This window comes from Mauremys reevesii, linkage group 4, assembly GCF_016161935.1.
Source record: "Mauremys reevesii isolate NIE-2019 linkage group 4, ASM1616193v1, whole genome shotgun sequence".
In the NCBI taxonomy this organism is placed as follows: Eukaryota; Metazoa; Chordata; order Testudines; family Geoemydidae; genus Mauremys; species Mauremys reevesii.
This window is the reverse complement of record NC_052626.1, coordinates 27,691,778-27,715,123: the sequence shown is the minus strand read 5'-3', so window position 1 is coordinate 27,715,123 and position 23,346 is coordinate 27,691,778. Positions and strand designations below refer to the sequence as shown.

Here is a 23,346-nt window from a genome sequence, read left to right as displayed (position 1 = left end):
CACAAAGCACTGGGCTCTTAAATACTGAAAGAGGACTTGCACAGAAATGGGCCTTCAGAGGCATATCCTACTTTTATGATTCAAGGTAGAAACATTCTTATGAAAACCCAGACTTCTTATTTTATTTTATTTTTGAAGAGAGAAGGCAGAATCCTCTCAATCATTGATGGAACCCAGAGGATCCCTCAGTCTCCTCCACCTTAATACCTTTCCCCCACTCCCCAAACTCAAACAAGTCCTAGGTCAGGGTCACCCTCCTTAGGATATTCCCATCATAGCCTGACAGTGCTGCTCTTTCACCAGCTAGTGGTTTCATTGAGTGACAGGCAGTGATTTGTTTCCAGTGGGAAAGCCAGAGATATCCTATGCCTGTAAATGGGTACCAGTTGCATTCAGCCATCTGCCCACTTGCCATCAATTGTAGGATCGAGGCCCAGCTTCAATTTAGGCTTGAATCAAATAGAGTAGGGACAGGTATTACAGCAGAAATTTCATTTACTCAAGTAGAAAAAAAAATGTAAGAGGCAAGGAAAATTTAAAACTAAATTTAAGACAATTCAAAATAGGCAAAAAGGAAAAAAAGGAATTTTAGAATAAGCAAGGACAATTTTAAAAAAGGAACAGAGAGAAAATAACTGAAGCTAGTAAGACATATGCCTACCATCCACCTGATCATTTTGCTCATGTACTGGATCCCTTTATCCCACCCTTTGCTCATTTTGTCTTTATAAGTACTTTGGGACAAGGATTGATTTTGTACAGTACCCAGCACAATGGGGACCCGATAATGACTGAAGCTAATGGGAACTATTGCAATAAAAATAAAAAGTCAGAATTTTTTTATTATTGGACAGATGCACCAAGGAAGGCTGCTGTGAATGTGTTACCTTCTGGCTCCAGAAGTCTAGGAACACCAAGATTATCTTGTGCTATGCTGAAAGCATCCTCTAAATTTTCCCGAGCTGATTTCTCCAAAGCTTGCTTCATGTCTACCAAGTTGGAATCTATTGCTTTTATTATAGCTAAGAAAGCAAGGCCACTCCGCCAACTGCTGGCAAAATCTTGAACTGCAACACCATATCTAAATTAAAAAAACAAATATATACTGTAGAAATATATATTAAAAATAATAACCACCATCCCTCAACAAAAGCAGCACCACCATCTAAAACTCCTAAACTATAAGTAAAGTTGTCTGGCTTTAGTCATTACAGGAGAGTTTCTTGGCTCTAGGACAGTAGGAAACGCTTTTATACAATATAAAGATTCACTGCAAGTTGAGCCAACAGTTTGGCTACCAACTGAGATCAACCCTGCTTATACGAAGTCATTAACGAAAACTAAACCCACAAAGTACTTAGCAACCGTATTTAACATTTACAAAGCCGAATGTCTGAGTAATTACTGATTTTACTTTGCTATAGTGTTTTAATGCCATAGTATGGGAAAGGGGCCAACACATAAGCATGTTAAAACCTATCATAAATGAGTCATATTTTGTGTACACTTGGCATTAAATATAGAAATTTATGCCATGCAGGATACAAAAAAAATCCACATTTGACAACTTTTGCATTTTTACAAGAACAAAAATGAAAGACAGAGAGTTCTGAAAGTTTCATGGTTTAAAGTGCTACAACCAAGTTTTCACTATCCCGGTACTTTGTTTTTTCTTTCAATGGAAGCTATAAAATGATTCATTTCCCAACCATTGATTCCCTTCCAAACTGTATTTCTGAGTGGCACTGAAAACATGATGGCCTTTGATTGCCTTGTTTATCGTTTCCTTATTGGTATTCCACAGTTATCAATCGTATTGGTCAGCGTCATAGTTCTAGAAATAGGATTTATTCATTAACTTGTTCTTTCTCTGCTGTCTTGATTTGCAGCAGCTGATCATGAAACAACAGGCCAAATTCATCCCTGGTTTTTCAATTTCACTGACTTCACCAGAGTTTCACCAGGGATGGATGTGGTCCAATGGAGAAGATTTTTAGAAATGACCATTTAATTTTGCATTTGCAATGTGGGCCCAAGTGTTCTCTTGTGTACAGCAAAGATTTGTTGTCAATCCCTAATACGTTAATTTGGGTAAGTGAATTTTGACTCATATGCCTCATATAGACTCTGGCTTTTTCTTTATCATTTCTTTATGATTCCATGGGACTATATGAAAAGTCCAGAAGAGACCTCTGCACTACAACAATTTTACACTAACTAATATTTTTGGCCTAAACTATTTGACAGTGTCCCTTTCAGTAATGTTTCATTTTAAATCATAACCTGGTTTTATTACAGAGTATCTTGAGATGCAAAGGTCAGGTTAAGATGCAAATTTCACCAAAGTTTAAGGGAGTTTTTAATCCAGTGTTCCCATTGAAGCCCACCTCTTGTTGCATAACACATGAAATGGCAGTTCTTATGCGGGGACAGGTCTGATTCTTTAGAATGAACAGAGCAATCCCAAAGAGGAAAACAACAACAACAATTATCTTAAATGCAATCAAAATATTTTGATATTAATTATTTGCAGATTCAAATCCTTCATTTATAGCTAATCTTTTGTGATTTACACAAAACACTCAATAGATTGCAAACACCTCAGGACAGGGGATGAGTCTGCATCTGTGTCTTGCATAGTGCCAAGCATACTGATTGCAGTTAACATATAATGCACAATATTGTGAAATAAGTGGCAGATTAGCCACTGGGCCAATTCCTGAAAAATGGGCACCCCTGCGCTCCGTCCCCTCCAGCGTTTCAGCTGGGGAGCAGGGTCAGGACTTGGGGGCTTGCCCAGCTCTGCCCCTTCCCGCCACTCCAGCTAGGGAGCGGGCTCAGAACCCGGGGGCTTGCCCCACTCCCGAGGGGATGCGGGGTCGGACACAAGGCTTGCCCTGCTCCGCTCACCTGGTGCTCCTGCCAGGGAGTGGCAGTAGCATCGGGCAGACAGAGCGGAGCAAGTCCCCGCACCCCAACTCTGCTTCCTGGCTGGAGCGTGGGGGGATGCCGGGGGACTGCAGGTAGAAAGGGTGGGGAGGGGCCCCCCACTTGCTCTGGCCCAGGGCCCCGTAACATCCTAATCCGCCCCTGAGTGAAATAAGGAAGATACGGGGCCTGATATTTGCCAGTTAAATCAGTCAGTCAATTTAAACCACCTGAGGATCTCATCCAAAATATGCAAAAATATAAACTGCTCACTCTAAAACCTGAACATAGATTCCACCCATGGACTACAGAGGGAAATTAGTTTAAACCTCAGAAAGAAACTCATTCGCAGCTGGTAAAATGGAGACTCTTCTAAGCTACCAAAAGGAGGTTGGCTTACTTTCTGGTTTTCCTTTGAACCCAAGTTAAAAGGGCTCTGATTGCTTTTCGCTGATCCTTCACTGAAAGAGACATGCTTCTCTCTATATTAGGAGTGCTCGGATGAGATGTGTCTGAGTCAGCCCCGCTGGGCCCAGATGACAGGCTGGAAGAGGAGGAGTTCCTATTGAGATTGCCTGTCAATTCTTTAATCTGTGTTGAAAAAGGTAAAACACAAGGTATTTCAATTTGTTACAGACATTCAATCATCCATAAATCCTGCTTTCAAGAAAAGTAACTCTTTTGTTTCCTCTGAAATTCAGTTAACAGTCTAATTATAGGTCTGTGCATTAAAGAATTCAGCAACAACTACACCGACCAGAATAGACCTAACTAGCAGCACCCTTGTTGGCAGTCTCAACAGAGATGTCAAGACTGATGGGCAAGGATACATGCAGTGTTGCTTTAGCCATGCTGGTATTAGAAAAACAAAGTGGATGAGGTAATATCTTTTATTTGAGCAACTTCTGTTGGCCCAAGAGACAAGCTTTCAAGATTATACAAAGCTCAGATCTGGCAAGGATATAGATATTAGTTTACAGGCCTGGTTGAAAATTTTAGAACAAAAAAATTGTCCTGTGGGAAAAGGGGTTTTAATTGAAATGAACGATTTCTGTTGGAAAAGATAGATTTTGGTAGAATTTCCTGTTGGGAAAATCTAAATGAAATGCCAACCAGAGGGGATGGGGACTTCGCCTTTTAATAACGAGTTCTTTGAGATGTACTGTCCATATGCATAATAGTGCACTTCAGGTTGTGCATGTGCTCCATGCATCCAGAGCCAGAAATTTTTCTCTAGCAGTGTTCATCTGGGCCACACAGCGTCTCCCCACACTCCACACCAAGGAGATAAAGGGGCCTGACATACCACTGCCATCTTAATTCCCTCTCTACCACCAGTTCCAGGTAGAGGGTGACCAGGAGAAAGAGAGTGGGTAGTGGAGAAAGAGGGTGAGTAGTTCACTGCAAATGTCAAAGAACTCAAACTGCTGCAAGTTGAGCCACCTTCAAGTGATTGTTCCTATGTGCAGTGCACAAAGAGTGTCTCTTTCAAGGCAGTTCAGTCTGCAATCTGTTGTGTCATAAGATTTCAGGCACTGAAATCTCAGATTGCAGACTGAACTGCCCTGTCCAAAGTAATATCAGAAACTGCTGCTTCCACCAGTGCATATTGTCTACCAAAGCTGTGAACAGAACTCCAAGCTGCTGCTCTGTAGATGTCAGTAGGGACATCTCTAAGGTAAACTACCCATGCTGCCTGAGCTCTTGTCGAATGTGCTCTCACATTGCTTTTGAGGGGGATATTGTTCATCTCATAGCAGAGTAGGATGCATCCTGAAATCCATTATGACAGCCTCAGGGAGAAAATGGCCTCTCTTTTCATTTGTTCCACCAATGATACAGAGAGCCTAGGAGACTTTGAAATGATTTTGTCCTTTGGAGGTAAAAGGCAAGAGTTCTAGGCTTGTCTGTTGAGAGCCACACCACTTCTTCCCCGCTAAAGTGAGGTTTAGGGTAAAACACCAGTAGGTGGATACTTTGGTTAAGATGAAAGTCCAACACCACCTTCAGAAAGAACTTTGGATGCAGTCTCATGGATACCTCATCCTTGAGAAAAACTGTATTGGGAGGGGGGGTCTGCCAGGAGCGCCCCATATTCCCTAGCTCTTCTGGCCAATGTGATAGCAACTGAAAATGCTACCTTCATAGAGAGATGTAGCAGACAGGAATCTAGAGGCTTGAATAGCAATTTAGTCAGGGATGATAAAACAAAGTTAAAGTTCCAGGCTGGTACAGGTTTAGCCACTAGAGGGAAGGCCTAATCATACTCTTCAAGAAGTAGAAAAATGACGGGATGAGAAAAAACAGGTAACTACCGGTGGATGAAAGGTGCTGATGGCTGGCAGGTGTATTCTGGGGGAATTAACAGACAGCACCATGGATTTTAAGGACAGCAGGTAATCCAATAAATTCAGACTCTTAGCCTATAAGGGGAAACTCCTCATTGGTCATACCAAAACAAATCTTTTCCACTTTGCTTCATAACATTTCCTGGTAGAGTCCTTCCTACTACTGCTCTGGATTGCCCGGACATCAGCCAATAGGCTTTTCTAACTCCAACTTCCATCCAAACACCATGCCCTCAGATGAAGCATGACTGGGTTGGTGCGGTAAATCCTTCCCTAATTCTCAGTTAAAAGGTGAAATATGCTGAAGATTCCTGACATATTGTCTGACAATCTCTAGGAACCCGTCAGGGCATATTCTGGAGATGGGCATCAATCATAGTCCTTTCTAACTCGAGGATTAGGACTGCAGATCCAGTGGAGGAGCTCTGGGTACTGGAGGAGGCAGCCACAACCTGCCTTGGCTAGTTGATGGTACCGGTGCAAGTCTGGCTTAACTGGTACTCAAGGTTGGGGGTGAAGAGAGATACCATAGGGAGCTCAGTACCAGCTGAAGTCCCCAGTACTTGGTGCAGGGCTCTGGAAAGCTGAGGAGATTCTGGTTCCAGGAATACCAAGAGATTATCTCGAGCCAAGAAACAAGCCAAAGTCAATGAAGTCATTTCTGTAACCCAAGTCACTGAGGGAGATGGCACCAGCAGCACTGATTTGTAGATTTTGGTGCCCAAGTTCCAACCCTGGTACTGGAAGGAGCTGAAGTCTTGCCCTTCAAAGAAATCCCAGTACGGCCCTTCCCAGTACCAGACCATCCCGCTCTGGAGCATGAAGCTCCAATGACTTGGTTTGGAATGTGGACTTCTGCCTCTTCTCAGAGGGCTTGGAGGGGGGGAACCTTTCCTCTTGCTGTTGGGGAAGCCCCTGTGTTTTCCCCTCCCACTACCTGTGTTTGTCCTGGCTATGCTCTCTAGAGTCTCTCTGAGCCAAAAGAGGGGTGGAAGTCTTGGAACCACCCAGGACTGAAGAAGTGGGGCCTCTCCTACCTTCTTCAGGCCAATATACAGGCAATCTGTACGGTCAGAGGCTGTTCTCACCTCCAGGAGTTTAGTCCTACTTGGGAACAACCTGGAGGTACTGTACCTGGATGGGATATGCGCTTCCTCCAGGCAGTAGAGACAGGTGTTGTGACGGTCTGTGACTCGGAAGGGCTTGTGGCACATATCGTAGTTTTAAAGCCAGGGATCTTTGGCACACTGTCCTGCAATCTGGTTCTCCTTGGATTGGGGATGTGGGGGAAGAGATACATCCTGGTGTGGGGGGTTCCAAACTAGGGAACCAAACCCCTAAATCTATCCTAAGTAACTATATTAAAGAACAAACTAAACATAGACTTTTTTTAAAGAAACTATTTACAGAGAGAACCTGAAGAAGCCAGCATGGACACTGAAGCTCCATCTCAGATCACAAGAGGTGAGAAGGAACTAAGATGGCAGTACTCCAGCAGCCCCCTTTGTCCCTACATTGTAGAGCAGGAGGAGAGTGGGGGTGCCTGTGTAGACCAGATGAATACTGCTAGGGAAAAATGTCCAGTTCTGGGTGCTTGGAGCACATGCACAACCTGAAATGCACTACACAGAGAAAAAAATCACTCAAGCAGAACAAAGTGTTTCATTTCGGGTCAACATTAACTTTACCATCTGCCTTAGGCCTGGTCTACACTAAAAATGTAGATCAACAAAGCTGCGTCACTGGGGTGTGAATCACAATGCTAAGTACTGCAACTGTGTTGATCTAACCCCTGGTATAGACACAGCTAGGTCTATGGAAGAATGTTGACGTTGACCTAGTTACTGTCACTCAGAGAGGTGTATGCCAATGTAGCCCCCGTAGTGTAGACAAGTCCTTAGCAACTGTGTTGCTTCACTGTACTTGTAGTTCTAGGTCCCTCAACCCCTATTCTCCACTCTGGGCCCTGGTTAGGCTACATCTTCTGTGATGCACCAATTCCTCTCTGTAGCTGAGCTTCTGCAATGCATCCCACAATGCTCAGCCACAGGGAGAGACCATGGTGCAGCTTGGAAGATGAAGTCAGGCTCCTAGACTCGTAGATCACTACTACAGGTGACACCTCTAGATCAGAGTTGAGATACTAGGTATAAAACTGATGTAAGTTAGAGAACGATCAATCCCCCTGTGCTTTATTTCTGTCTTTATGGATATAGGTCAGTATTCTGCTGGAACTGAATGATTTTATAGACGTAGTTCTCTTGTAATTACAGCATATAAATGGTTTTACCTGAAAAAACAGGATTATATTCCATATTAGTCCAAGTACCAGAGAAGAGTTTCCATCCACTATTTCTGCTGCATCAATGCTAACCAGTTTTACCTATAGAAAAGTAGGTTATAAGCTTAAGAGGATCTGTATACATAGATTACATAAGAAACACAGTTTAAATGTAGAAAATGCATCAGCTCAAACCCAGACATAGGACAGTCACAGAACCCTTCTACATCCCAAGAAAGAGTCAGTTCTTGGAATGAGCTAACAAAAAATTGTCCTTGACTGGGTAACATTTTTTTTAAACCAGTACATAAAGGCATCAAAAATTGCACACAGTCTCCAGAGCTGTTCTGGACACTCTTCAGAGGCATCTGTCTTAAAGTCATTACAAGGAAAATGACTGCAAAAGTTAGACATCATAAGGAATATATATATATATTTACTGGCCTACTCCTTTCTTTAAAGACCACTTGGGCTACCAGATTTCTCTCATCTGCAGGGAAGATGCTGTTTTTATACACTCCCTATTTCCCAGCAAGCTTTACTAGGAATTAGGGTTATACATATGACTGCACGGAGGCACTACAAGTCCCAGCCCCACCCTGTTTTCATGGATCTCAGAGAGAGAGGAGAGCTTGTAACTATCAAGAGTCAACCTTGTCTCTCACCATGAAGGAAGTGGGTAAGTCCTAGCCCACACTGATCGTTTCCAGCCTCAGTCCCTATAGCCAGGGTCAGCAGAGCAAGTGTAAACCCAGTACCACTTCCCTGAGACTTTACTTCCTCCCCATCAGTGTCAGCATCTCCTTCCCTCTCAGACTGGTATTTCTTCCATACAAACTTGGAACGGGCTTGTTCTGGCTCAGAAGGATTCCACTTGTAAGCCTCAAAGGGTCTGCATATCTCATTACACTTTCTACACTTATAGTGAGGAATGAGGCCACTTCAAAATTCAGACAGTTTGGATTAAATACAGTATAAACTCGAGGGAAGGGTAATGTGATCTGAAATCACTTTCTGTGCAAAGGAAAATAAAGCTTCCCAAGACTTCACTTTTCTTTTTAACATGCATCTCCCTTCCCCACACTTTACCTTATGGCTTCTTAAAGAGTTTATCGCTGATCTCTGACAAGATCAATTAGAATAATTGCTGGGTTTGCCTAATCTTAGCAGACCCCAAAGTTCCCACATTGTGGTTTCTTTCACATAACACCACCAGGATATTATTCATTTAGACAATGCTGCCTTGTTGTTGGCAAAGTAGCAGAGCAGGAAGCAAGGAAGTTGTCAATATTGCAAATGACCTCCTGATTGATTTAAAGCCAGGTATATAGTCTGTATTTATCACTCAGAAATATCATTCATGTGAATCACTTTATCCCACTACCCTACAGAACTGCAGACTGAGACAGGTTCCACCCCATTTGTGGTTTACTAAATAAACTTCTAGCTCCATGTAGCCAAGGCATTTTGCCAACATTTTCCTCACCACCCTTCACTCCCAGTTTGGTTTGAACTGAAATAAGATTAAAATAGCACTGGAACCTGTGTTTTACAGAATAGTTTGCTATCCCAGTAAGAAGACTCCTCTAGCTGTCATATTTCAAGATTCAAATTTTCTAACAAAATAGATGGTATGGGACAATTTTTTAGGCCTATTGCATTTTTTAAATGCCAGTTTGTCTAAGGTGGGAGCTCTCAGCTGGAGGTTATTGTTGGCCTGCTTCCAGTATCAGCTGTTGTCTGTCATTGCTGCTTACCTTTGTCAACCCATCCCTGTACAGATGACATTCAGTTGTAAAGTTTTAGCCACCTACGCGCTTATGGAAACAATCAACATAGATTTGACTTTCAAATTGGCAGTTAAAAGGCTGATTGTGCCTCAGGAAAGCTCTACCCACTCTCTTCTGCCTTTAGATTCTGTAAGTGGGTTACAGACTATGACATAGAACAGCCCTTAGCAACAGGGTAGTGTAGACTGTGATGACAGCAGCATATGTAGAATTTAGTGCTATAAGTGGGTGGAGCAACATGGGAAGAGAGGTGTTTTCAGTCTGCCCCTGGGTGTTGACTGGCTTTGTGACTGAATTGTCAGCCAGGATGGGCTTACTTGTGTATTTATTGCAAAGCTGGAGGGGGATGACTTCACAAAGATGGGTCATCTCCCCAGTCAGCCCTTTCTGTATCCACAAAGCTTAACCCTGCAGAGAAGCCACCGAGGAGCTGCCATGGGGTCAGTGACAAAGGAGTATACTGCAGAAGTAGTGTTTTCTCCCACAGCCAAGATCCTCTCCATTCATGGAAGTGGAGCAGATGGTCTGGAGATCCAGCAGTCCTTACTGAGGCAAAATACTCACGGGCAACAAATCCCACTAAAGAAATAGGATTTTGCCTTAATAAGGACTAAGGACTGCATGATTTGGCCTTTCCCTTTCTTAACCTAGTCACATTCTGTGGTGTGCATAACATACATTAAACACAGAAGAATTAGGGCACTGAATTTACTGTTTAAAAACGGTATTTGTTTTAAGAAACCTGTTGTACAGGCTTCTATTATTTCACTCTTCTTGTATACACACTGATTGTCAAGAGCTCTTTAACACTATGGGGTAATCCTCTGTGTTCCACCACTTAATAGGAGGCCACATAACTCCATATTAATTTGTCTCATCTCATGCCTACTACTCTGTGCATATAGCCATTGGAAGAGAGTAACACGGGAGACAGTGTGACAAGGCAATTTCTGTTTAATGTTTTTTTTTTTAAATGAAACCTATTGCACATGCTACTAATGTGTTGTTTTAAAATATACAGAGCCTGATTATATTGCTCTAAATCTGGAGTAGAATATATTTTTAAATCAATGGGGTTACACCAGCATAGATGACAGCAAAATTTGGCCCAATATTCAGTAGTGGGTGGTCTAGGGAAATGGCTCCTGGGCAGCAGTGGAGTGGAACAGAAGAGACACAGTATCTGGGAGGGCAGAGACACAGAACAGCAAGGAGAGTTAGGTTGGTGGTCGGACTGTAGACAAGTAGCGACTGGCTTCCAGCATAAAGTTAGCGGCTGTATCTGTGTAATCAATGGCCAATAGGTGCAGCATTTGAGGAGCTGCAGATTTAGCTGAGTTGAAGAAAGAAAGGTCTGCAGTATGATGAGAATGCTGCCACCCTTCCATCTCACCATGAGACACTTTAAAGGGAGTCTCACTATTATAGGGTTAATTTACCTATTAAAAAGAGTTGGGGTATGTGATATACAGGAATCATGACAGAGAAAGTGTAGCATGGGACTTGGATGTTTCCACCATCACTTACAACATGGCAGAGAGATATTGGATCTTATAAGCAGTGGAGAATATTTTCATAAAACATCCATAACACTTGAACGTAAAAAAAAATCTGGAAGAAAAAAATCAGTGTGGATTATTTCATTTTAAAATACTGGGCCAATAGTGTAAATTAGTAGCTCCACTTAAATCAGTGATATTGCACTAGTGTAAAAGTGGCACGAGAAGAAAGTCTGCTCTTAAACTGTTTTGACTGCAAAAGTTATATATTTATTATCTAATTTTTCCAGATTTAATTTTCTCCTGCCTTGGACTCATGATCAGCTGCTGCTGCAATTAAGTAGAGAAATGCAGAACTTGTGATACTAAAAATACTTTTAATCAAAGGAAAAAAGAAAGAAGTCAATTATTGCCTTCAAAGTAACTGAAATCAAGGCACTTAGAATCAATTCAGTAAAGATTACTTGAATTTCTAGTTATTTTCTTTTAATATTGGTCTCCTGATCCTTTAATCCTGTTGAACTTTTTACATTATAAAATGAAAACATAATCCTTGTTTTTTAGACTCTGTAGGTGTTCTTCTACATTTTTGTGTGGTATTTTAGCCTTGCTGTTAAACACGGCACAACTTTTTTCAGTCAGTGCACTCCTCTTATGAGCATGCTGTGTAGAAAATTAGGTGCAATTATCTTTGCAACAGATACTGAGGAAAGTATGAAATTGAGACTGAGCTTTGGAAATACTTACATTACTATCCTCCAAAAACTTCAGTGCTTTAGCTATGTTGTTCAACCGAAAAATACGATGGGTTGAGGACTTATATTCATGCAGCTAGAAAACAGAAATACATATTGTTTTAAAATGCAGACTAGTGATGAACACTTTGGATTATTTAAGTGATTGTTTAACATGAAGAAAAAAAGCACAGAGCAGATCACAATGGTTCCTTCTGGTCTCAGAATCTAAGAATCTCTAAGACATTGTGCAAGTGTAAAAAACATCACCACCACCCTCACCCTTCCCCCACATCCCTACTGTCTTCACTTCAGTGGCTAGCAAAGTGATAGAATCAGTCATGAAAAAGGGCCAGTGCATAGCTTAGTGAGTTAATCATTTAGGCCAGTAGTCCCCAACTTTTTTCGTCTGGTGGAGGACTGTGGCGGTGGACGAGCATCCACCGAAATTCTGCCAACAAGCGGCAACGTCAATAGGCGTTGCCGCCAAAATGCCACCAACAAGTAGCGCCATCCAGAGGCGTCACTGCCGAAATGCCACCGAAAATCGGTGGCATTTCAGCAGCGATGCCTCTGGATGAAGCAGCTTGTCGGCTGCATTTCGGCAGATACTTGTCCGCCGGCCAGTACGCGGGAGCACTTAGATGCCTTGTCGGGCGCCATGGCACCCACGGGCACCGCATTGGGGACCCCTGATTTAGGCTTTGTCTGCACCCGTGTTTCTCCGTGACCTGTTAATGGACTAGCGCCAGTCCCTGCTATCTCCCTGACACAGTTTAGGAAGGTAGTAAGCCAGTCCCTGGTATCAAAAAATGTTGAGAAAAACTGGTCTACACTTTATCTTTTAACCAAGTTTATAATGTTAGTGGCATGACCGGTTCTAAACAGGTTTTGTCCGCACATGATATGGTCAAGACTTAGTTAATAATCATCGCAACTAACAGCATTTCACCCTTGCCCGAGATCTAGGGTTTGTTTTCACTGCTAAAAAAGCCCTACTTTTTACCTCAAGGTAACTAATGAGCATGAGCTAGCCCTAGGTAAAACACATGAAGACCAGCATTGTAGTTTTACCATGACAGCCTGGGGTTGACCTTGGCACATTTATCTCATGATAAAACTAAATGCCTTGTCTTCATTGTATTTTTACCTCAGGATAGCTCATGCACATCAGTTACCACAAGGTAAAAAACGCACCTTTCTTAGCAGTGAAGTGTGAAGACAAGCTGCTAGCTGCCCCATGGCCTTGTAACTCCAGTTTGGTGTACTGTTTTTTGTTACGTGGCTAGACTTCTGCCTGTGTAACCTGTTTGGCCAATTCTCTTTCCTCCAGGCTACCTGTGCAGTAGGACATCCCAGGATGCATTGCTACACAGGTTGCTCACGCCATTCTGTGTGCATGCCCTGAAAACCTCTATCCCCTGCTGAGTCAGTGTGAGAGAGCAGCACAGATTTCCCCAGGCTGCACTAATACACACCCAGTTAGACAGGATGATAGGTGTGGACACACAAAATTGGTGACACACAAAAACAGCAGTGTGCAGACAACTCTCAAGCTTTCTGTACACAATTCAGATGGAAGTTTCACCAGCTGATTATGAGAACACAATTACACCTGTAATGTGGAGCAGATCGTGGGGCCAATTTCTACTCTTACTTACAAAGCAGGGTTACATCCACATAAGAGGAGCAAATCTGGTACTTAGCAAGTATGAACAAAAAGACCTACCAAGCAGTTAAAATGGGCAGAGGATTACCATCTGTAATTGATTGCCTGTGTCTATAGCGGATGTTTCTATTTTCCAGGCACTGGGAACTTTGAACACAGTTTTTCAAGGTAATAAATGCCAGCAAGGTCAAAATCTGGAAACACATAGCTCCACATACCAGAGGGATTGAACTAATCTGAACCAAGGTATCAGGACGGAAACCAAGGGCTACTTCAGAAAATAAATCACATGCATTAAGCCACAGATCTTTTGGTTTAGTGAAATCTACCAAAAAATAAAACTATAATTTATAAATAAAAAATACAGCTCTACCAAAAATACTTTGCCCCTTCCACAGTACCCTCCATTTGAAGAAGATCTCAAGGCACTTTACAAACATTAATAAAAGCTTCACAAAACTCCTGTGAGGTAAAGGAGTTTACGCTGGTCCCTCACCAGTGTAAGGTCCCGTAAGGACCACATGACAGTGGGGGTAAGTTAGACCACAGGAGGCCAACCCACAGATAAGGGAACTGTACTGGGCTCACTGATGTGACCCTCTCCCTTACTCTGCTGTGCGAGGGAGAATCTGGCCTATTACACGTTCACACATGTACCCACACAAGGATAATTCTATACTATGTGCAGGTTTTTCATCCTTGTATACATACCAGATTTTGCCCCGACAGCACCTCCAGCAAAGCCATCAAGATTTTCCCATCTTGAATATCAAGAAACAAATCTTTCACTTCCAGAGGAGGATTGCACTGTGGGGAAAGGAAGTAGTGTTATCTGGACAGTGCTGGATAATCTTTTAAAAGCAGGACTTGGTAAATCATCATTATTTTTGAAGGAAATATGTGGAACTTTACAAAACAGGGATGCTTCTTCTTCTTTACTATTTGTATTACTGTAGCACGAGGAGGCTTCTTATAGAATCACAGAATCATAGGACTGGAAGGGACCTCGAGAGGTCATCTAGTCCAGTCCCCTGCACTCAAGGCAGGACTAAGTATTATCTAGATCATCCAAGAGAAGTGTTTGTCTAACCTTCCCTTAAAAATCTCCACTGACCTCTCTAGGCAATTTATTCCAGTGCTTAACTACCCTGACAGTTAGGAAGTTTTTCCTAATGCCCAATCTAAACAGCCCTTGCTGCAATTTAAGCCCATTGCTTCTTGTCCTATCCTCAGAGATTAAGAAGAACAATTTTTCTCCCTCCTCGTTGTAAGAGCCTTTTATGTACTTGAAAACTGTTATCATGTCTCAGTCTTCTCTTCTCCAGAATAAACAACCCCAATTTTTTCAATCTTCCCTCATAGGTCATGTTTTCTAGACCTTTAATCATTTTTGTTGCTCTTCTCTGGACTTTCTCCAATTTGTCCACATCTTTCCTGAAATGTGGCACCCAGAACTGAACACAATACTCCAGCTGAGTCCTAATCAGCGCAGAGTAGAGCGGAAGAATTACTTCTTGTGTCTTACTTACAACACCCCTGCTAATACATCCCAGAATGATGTCTGCTTTTTCTGCAACAGTGTTACAATGCTGACTCATATTTAGCTTGTGATCCACTATGACCCCCCAGATCCCTTTCCGCATCACTCCTTCCTAGGCAGTCATTTCCCATTTTGTATGTGTGCAACTGCTTGTTCCTTCCTAAGTGGAGTACTTTGCATTTGTCCTTATTGAACTTCATCCTATTTACTTCAGACCATTTCTCCAGTTTGTCCAGATCATTTTGAATTTTAATCCTGTCTTCCAAAGCACTTGCAACCACTCCTAGCTTGGTATTGTCCGCAAACTTATAAATATGATATATTTCTATCCACTGTGGGCTCTATTCTGAAGTTCTTCCTCCGCTTCTCAGTCAAAACTCTTATTAGCATCTGTGGAAGTTTTGCCCAAGTAAGGACTGAGCGAAAACTGAGGGCCAGATTCTGATCTCATTACACCAGTATGTTGGAGTCTAAACAGAGTTATTTCACATTTACATCAATGTAACAAAAACCAGACTCTAGCCATATAGACTTCTGGGCTCGGCCCTATGTAAGTACTGGATAGGCCAAGGGCCAGATTCTGATCTCTTACGCCAGTGTCATTCTAATAGACATCAGTGCTGTTACTCCTGCTTTACCTTGGGATAAGGAAGATTACAGTCCAGGTCAATGTCAGTATTCGGTTGCTTATGCTGTAAAGTTTCCCTTGGTGCCATTATACTTCCAAGTATACTGAATATATTTAAAATGACATGACAACTTCATATATAGCAGCTCTCCTTTTCCTGCAAAGCCCTCCGAAGGGAACCATCTCCTCCACTCACAGAGGTGTCTCATGATGTGTGCACTGTGAGGCACACAGCCAAATCTGCTCACTCCTTCAGAGTCAGTCCCAGCTGCAGAAATTACCTTCCGTTTGGGCGTCACGTGCTCATTCATCCCTAAGGAGACACTTCTTTACTTCTTTGGTTGGACTGCATACTACTGTTTGATTAAGCACAACTTCTGGCAATTTGGAACTGGGCCTTTTTGTGAATAGTCTTCCTCCCATGCAGCCAAAAACTATTATTCAACGCTACCCATGGGTCTGAGAAAGATATTAGTTTCTAAAGCAATAACCCACTTTGAACCAAAAACTTCTTTTATAACTTCCAACACAAGAAGGACCGAAACCTGCAATGTGTGGAGCATCCACAACTCCTTCATTACGGGGGTTGTGAGTAACCTGCTGCTCCCAAAACTGGGCACATACCAAGGGGAGCAGTGGGGGGCAAAACGTTTAAGTCACTTCAAGACTGATCTTGCTAAGTTTATGGAGGGATGGTACGATGAGACTGCTCACTGTGGCATAGAGCCGATCTGCAACTGACAGCAGTGAATATCTCCAACAGCCAGTGATGGGACACTAGATGGGGAGGGCTCTGAGTTATTACAGAGAATTCTTTCCCAGGTGACTAGCTGGTGGGTCTTGCCCACATGCTCAGGGTCTAACTGATCGCCATAGCTGGGGTTGGGAAGGAATTTTTCCCTGAGTCAGATTGACAGAGGAGACCTTGGGGTATTTTTGCCTTCCTCTGCAACATTGGGCATGGGTCACTTGCAAGTTTAAACTAGCGTAAATGGTAGATTCTCTGTAACTTGAAGTCTTTAAACCATGATTTGAGGACTTCAGTAACTGAGCCAGAGGTTAGGGGTCTGAAGTGGTAGGGTGAGGTTCTGTGGCCTGCAAGGTGCAGGAGGTCAGACAAGATGATCATGATGGTCCCTTCTGATCTTAAAGTCTATGAATCTGCACTGTGGAAAATAAGGACGCACCAAGTCACAGAAGACACTTGAAAGAAGTTTTTTGTATCTGTAAAAGCAAAGCAACAAAATACCCATCCTTTAGTCATATCCCCAGTTTCAGGAAATCTCACCATCATCATGAAGTGTTCTGGCAATGCTCTCGTTCAGTTCAATATGTTTACTTTGACAGTTTCAGCAAACCTAGCGTCATCAACAGCAGACATTGGCTGTTGTCAAAGAGCGTTTTGCTTTGTTGCAGCAGGGGAGAAAAAAAATTGTAAGTAATCCAGAGAAAACACTCCACGTGCCCATAACGTTCCTAAGACTTCATGTGCTTGGTATGGCAGAATTAACAGCACCCCGCAGCCTTTTCATGATCTAATTCCTTTTGTAAATTAAAGAACTTTTTCAGAAGCCAGATGCTCAGCAAGCATTTCTGACAGCCTTCAAATTGCAGTTAGTTTAAAATCCTAAAGTATAATGCACAAAGGAATTACACATTTTCTATTTATAATGTGGATTGTTCCCAAAGGTCTTTCGGTCAAAACATCACTGCTAATCTTATTCTGTATTTCCAATGAGATTTAACAAGATCCTTTCACCTCTTCAGTAACATACACTGCAAAACTCTTAAGAAATAATATATTTAGTGACTTTTATCTGAAAGCTCTTTACAAATCACATACCTACACCACCACTGAAATGCAGCCACCTCTGTCAGGAATTGTGGCAACTAGACCAAAAACTGCACACAAATACAGCACATACAGCACAATCCCGCACTTCCTGAAGCTTGGCCATTGACTCCAATGGGAGTAGGATTAGCCCCCTCAGACAGAAGACTCTTCAGGGCAGAGACGTAGTTGTGTGTCTTGTGCTGCACTGAGCACACTGTTGCCCCATTAGTAATAATAATTTCCTTTTCTGCAACCTTCCCACATTGAGTAGCGCTTACTCCTGAGAGTAGTCTGACTCTCGATGGGACTACTCAAGCAAGAAACTACTATTCAATGTGAGTAGGAGTTGCAGAATCAGATCCAAAACACAATGTGTTTGTGTGGGGGGGGGGAGGATGGGGGGAGACACAGAGGAGATTGAGACAAATGACTCATTATGAAAAACACCATGAGGTCTTTAATATCTACAGAGCGCAGAAAAGACCTCATCTTACCAACCCACAAATAATAAAACACAAGGAACATAAATTATCAACCTGAGATGAAGGGCTGAGCCATGTTCCAAGGAATGCATGTATCTTAAACCTGACATTTAGAACTCTGACTTGCTAATCCAATTTGAAAAGGACATTGTCAAATTTCTAATATGTATTTCCCAATGTGATGCCCAGATCAACCAAACCACACACATTTATTTCTCCGTTATTTCTTTAGATTTAAAAAGACAATAAAAATCTCCTACACAGAAATTTTCATGTGCCCTAACGCTAACAATTACTTACATTTAATCACATAATGACCACCCCGCAGCATTAAATAATCATACACATGTAACAAATAAACTCAGTCAGCCAATGAATCAAAGCAACAGAAAAGCGCCTTTTGCCGACACAGGAACATGCCCTCAACCTTCCCCACAAAATAAAGTAACGTTTCAACTTTGCTATTTATTTTCTTTTAAAATAAGAATAATCCTGAATTTCCAGTCTTTATTCTGACACTTTTTAAACTCTTCGCATTGTGTTGTTGTTCTTACATATCAGTATATAGCCAGTTTCCACTTTTCCTTCACACCACAGATGTGTAATTTTAGCTTTAACTCTTCTTTTGTTGACAACCATTTTCTTTTCTGGAGGATCATTCTTTTCAGGGCTCCAGTACAGTACAACCTAAGGAACCAGTCCAGCAAAAGGAAGCTAGTGGGATCAGGCCTATATTTTATATAGGCACACTGTATTCTAAAACTCTTTACAGTAACAGTATATATAAATAAGACCAGAAGGTACATGAAATCAAGAAATATGCCTGGGTAAGGCAGAAGTTATGTTTTCAGCAGACAGGTATGTGTATATATATCTTAGTATGGAGGTATTTATGGAAGATGTATGAACAGTTTTTATTTTTACAAATGGACAAAAGTATTTGTTGGCCTTACCTTCTCCAAATGTAGATTTATCCACCTGGTAAAGGTTCTCTTCTGCACATTTTCCCGCTCCACTGCAAATAAAAAAGTAGGTAATTTATTTTTCAGAAGAGGAAAAATTCACAGCAGTTTCTAATGCATTAAAAAATAATCAAACCCCATACAATAAAGAAGTTGTGTGGCCAGTAGATCACACACAGTACTGTGAGTCAGGAGACCTTGGTTTGATTCCTGGCTCTGACATGGGGTATGTCTACACTTTGAGTTGGGGGTGTAATTCCCAGCTCAAGGAGGCATATCTGTGCTAGCTCTGATCCCACTAGCATGCTAAAAATAGAGTGTCCCTGCAGTGGCATGAGGAGCCAGCCGCTGTGAATACATAGCCATTTGAGACGGTAGGCACTGTGGGAAACTACCCCTCCTGCCACTCAGCATGAATACCATGGCCTCGGCGTGTGACCCTGGGCAAACCACTTACGGCTACATTTTGAAGCATATGGATGTAAAACCACAGAGACCCAGATTCTAGCAGCTGATTCATAAAGGTAACCCCATTCTGTGTGCACAGAGCTCTATTCCAGTTAAGAGGGCTCTGCACAAGCACAGTTCCACTCATACAGATCAACTTGTGGGATAATCAGGACCCAGACACACTCAGGGTGGCATGATGCTCCAAGGTGTTTGCATGCGCATTTTGAAACTAATAAGTGCTAAACCTCTCTCTGTCTCCCCATCAATAAAAAGTGTAAGGATAATTATATTTAGATCTATGGATGAAAAACATTACAGCCTATTATGATGATGTATTTTTCTACTATTGCCATGATGAGATGTTGCCTGCTGCTAGGAGTACGTCAGCCTAAAATGGGTGCAGTGAATATAGGCTGTCTAGACACTTTATATGAGTGGCAAATGGGAGTTGTGGAAAAGGTTCCAAGATGGAGAATATTAGTTTCTCTCCATTTTAAGTTTTCATGCATGGGATTAAGTGAAAGACTAGCCATTGCTACTTCAGTTATGAGCTAATACATGTAGTTGCTATGAACAGTGAATTTTTGGTTTTGGTAATGAAAGAATTAGAATGAAGCCTTTACCCCTTTATAGATGCTTTAGAGACAGGCTCAGGCTAAGATCTATCGTAGTATGAGTTTATTATCTGATATTGGGATACTAAATCCTGCATTCACTGAGAGATGTTCTTGATTACCTAACAAGTGTTTTCCATTTCTAAATACTAGAAGACTAAGTAGTCTGGATTTTATTAACTTTATATATATTTAAAACCTAAATTAACAACATGAACTAAATCTATTTCCATTAAGATAAAAGCAAATTTTAGTGGCTAAATTTAGCGGGAATACAGATAAAGAGCCAGCTGGTGTGAATCAGCATAGCACCACTGGCTTCAACTGAGCTATACTAATTGACATCAGTCGTGGGTTTGGCATGGACCAGGACTCCATTGCGCTAAGCAATGTAGAAACAGACAAAATGATGGTCCTTGCCCCCAGGAGCTTATAATTTAAGTATAAAACAAGGGACAACTGACGGGGGAGTATAAAGCAACAATACTGGTCACCATGATAGTATGAGTCATGCTAGGCATGAGTCTCATTATAAAAAGTTTGATTTACACACCTTTTAGGGAAATGTTCCCATCTTGATTTAAGCCATTAGATAAGACACTCATCTGCCTCCCTCTGAGCTATTGTATTTTGCATCAAAATGCCAACTTCCCTCAAAGAATTTATTATTTCTATTGTGATAGCACCGACAGGCTCCAGTTAGGACTAGTGCCCCAGTATGCTAGGTGTTATACAAGTACTTAGGAAGACACAGTCCTCGCCACAAAAAGAGTTTACAACCTAATGTAAAAGGACTCAGCAAATGGTACATTTCCCTATCGAACAAAAGGGACAGCATAAAAAAAAAAAAGTCATACTTTTGCCTGGTTTCTATTTACCTACTATTATAAAAAGTAACACCCACATTTCTTTTAACTGAAAGATATTAAAGAGAAAATATTTTCATTTCAGGCATACAGTTATTCTTAAGTGGTTCTCAGCTTTCACTTAAATGAAGGAAATTTGACAACTTGCTAACAAAAATACCATATTAAACTAGTCATGCTGTGTTTCAACTTACTTGAAAAGCATATCACAAATATATTTAAATTATTTTGTTTCTTTAGCAATAAGAAAATAATAGCTACCCTACCTCCTGGGTAATCATGTCCTGGAGAAGTCTGAATTGTTTTTATTGGTCAGCCTAATGATGGGTTAAGCAGTAGCTTCCGTAAATCACATTTTAATATTGTGCTTTTTGATCATTTTAATTCAAGGGTCAGCAACCTCTAATGACACACACAATTTTTTTTTATTTTGATGTATAGGAACTGAGCTTTCAGTGTGAATTGTATCTGTCACTGCCAGCCATTCAAGCCTTTTAAATCAGCTTATTTCTGTAAAATCTGATTTTATGTAGGACTAAATAAAAGAAATTCATTACCCTTTAAGTGCTTTTGAAATCACAAAAAATGCCAAGCTAATTATTGCTATTGGCTTTTTTTCTCCAAAATATTCAGAAAGTATGTGCACAGATTTTAAAAAGCTCCTTACATGTGAAACGGAAAGGTCACATTTATGGCGTTAGAATATCAATAAAAAAAGTATCATCTATTACCTGCAGGTCTCAATATAAAGTATGGACAATGGCACATGCTTCCAGCGCCTCCCCGCCTTTTGACAGCCAGTCAAGCACCAGAAATGGCATTATATCTGGTCAGGAAACTGAGTGTACCCAGGCTATGTGCTGGCTGTCCTACATAACAAGGGGGATATATCTTTTTTGGTTTAGAAAAGGACTGGAGATATCAGGAGACTAGATTAGTGTTTTTCAATTCTAGTTAGGAAGAAAATACTGTCAGAACAGTATTCTGGAATTTCTGCCCCAGGTGAAACCAGGTAGTCCAGAAGCATACAAAAGTCAGAGATGGAAGAAGGGAAGTTAACATTTTCTAACTCAGAAGAGGTTTAATTTAGGTCAGTTTCTATTTTATCCCAATCAGTTTGTGCATCACTATTTCTAGGGTAAATAACAGATATTCTGCAGGCTGCATGTTACAAATGGGTACCTGCAAAAGTCAGCATACAGTATGGCATACACCTAATTTAGCTATATAAATCCTGCGATGCATGCAAGTCTGGGTTGCCTATATACATGCAGATGTGTGCACACAAATCCAACTTGTACATCAGATGATTTACATACTTAGGCATGCTCATGCTTTTGCCCACAACCATATGAAAATTACGCACATAATTTCTACAGAGAATAATCACTGGGCACAAAACTGCTACGAGGAAGAACAGTGACCCTGACAGAGACACACTAATCGCCTATGTGATATTCCAGTGCTACAGCGTAGCAGTAATTGGACTGGGAAAAGAATATAACAGCTTATGCAGTCCATATGCTGATCTGGAGAATTAATGGGAGAAAGTTCCACAAAGGTATTTACTGACATGTGCCTCAAGTATTTTTCTCCTCTAGTTTTGTGGACCTCCCAGTTTTGATGCAGCCTCCCCTCTCTACAAGCCTTCTTCATTTGTGAGGGTTGTAGAGACTCTATAAACTTTATACAGTTTCCATAAATCAAATGGAACCTTTTTTCTTTGCACCTACCATTGCATAAAGGTGCAGAAAATCAGTCAAGTCTAAGATTTCTGCCCTGATGTATACAGTTTACTGAAATTGTGTTGGGTTTACTGGGCAACTAGAGAGCAATAACAGCATTATAAAAGAAAAATTACACACACCATATGGCCAGCCTGCATACAAATTGAGCAATCCAGCAAATGCTGGAAAGGAAGAATGCCTGCTGTGAGCGCTGAACTTAGGGACATAATGTTAGATGGTGGTAAAGCTACAGCATTCTGGTTTTGGTTTAACATTTGAGTTTCAGGGGTCAAACTCAGCTTTGACCTTATCATAAAAGACAAACAAAAATTCAAGATGTGAAACTTTGACCCTCACAAGGCAGTGACGGCTGTTTTCAGAGAGCCAAATCTTGAGTCCTTTCTCAGGTAAGACTTCTATTGAACTTAATGGGAGATGTGCCCAAGTGAGTACTCAGAGACAAATGCTGTACTCTAATACCACACCCCAGTACACAGACTTGGTGCAAATATTATGTGTAATAACTGAAAGGGAAGGAAAGTCCCTAGAGGCTACAGAGAAACAGTGGCGTTATTGCAACCTTGGGAATTCCTCCCTGGCCTACAGCTATATCCTAGAGGATGGCAGGAATTGGATCAGAGATATTAAGTGTATGTTAATTATTAGAAAAAGGTTGCATCTCCTGCTACTCAGAGCCAGAAAACACATGCTACTATGGTGATATCTGTCAAACAGATTGCCATCTTCCTTTTGCTAACTAAACTGCATTCTGGGGTTTAAATCTTGAGTCCTACTGGAATCAATCAATACAATTTTTCTGGTTCCCCTTTTCTGTTAATGGCACCGTCCCCATCCCCATTGTCTCCATCAAGGATTCCAGCCTTGAATCTATTCCTGTACTAATCTTTGAGGCCATTACTTTCTCCTCCTTCAAATCCCTCTTCAGGACCTACCTCTGCTGTGATGCCTACAAGAAATTCACACACTAATAGTG

At 41.4% G+C, this 23,346-nt stretch overlaps 1 protein-coding gene and 1 long non-coding RNA gene across 5 annotated transcripts in view; one reads left to right on the top strand and one right to left on the bottom strand.

The window, feature by feature from the left end:
- The window catches only part of CLMN (calmin), a 93,733-nt gene that overhangs the window by 9,447 nt on the left and 60,940 nt on the right, over positions 1–23,346 (bottom strand). For 2 of the 4 annotated variants that reach the window (XM_039538645.1, XM_039538644.1), the window contains exons 2-7: positions 18,687–18,748; positions 13,961–14,056; positions 11,594–11,677; positions 7,567–7,659; positions 3,329–3,519; positions 888–1,081 (exon numbers count right to left, since the gene is read on the bottom strand). In XM_039538645.1, the coding sequence (XP_039394579.1) occupies positions 888–1,081; positions 3,329–3,519; positions 7,567–7,659; positions 11,594–11,677; positions 13,961–14,056; positions 18,687–18,748 (720 nt within the window). Of the gene's footprint in view, positions 1–887; positions 1,082–3,328; positions 3,520–7,566; positions 7,660–9,314; positions 9,627–11,593; positions 11,678–13,960; positions 14,057–16,705; positions 16,805–18,686; positions 18,749–23,346 lie in introns of those variants that run through there. The other 2 variants (XM_039538646.1, XM_039538647.1) reach the window with 2 other exon arrangements.
- Positions 9,553–13,553, top strand: LOC120405231. The gene is made up of 2 exons (XR_005598450.1): positions 9,553–9,787; positions 13,387–13,553. It is a non-coding gene; the product is annotated as an uncharacterized LOC120405231 (long non-coding RNA).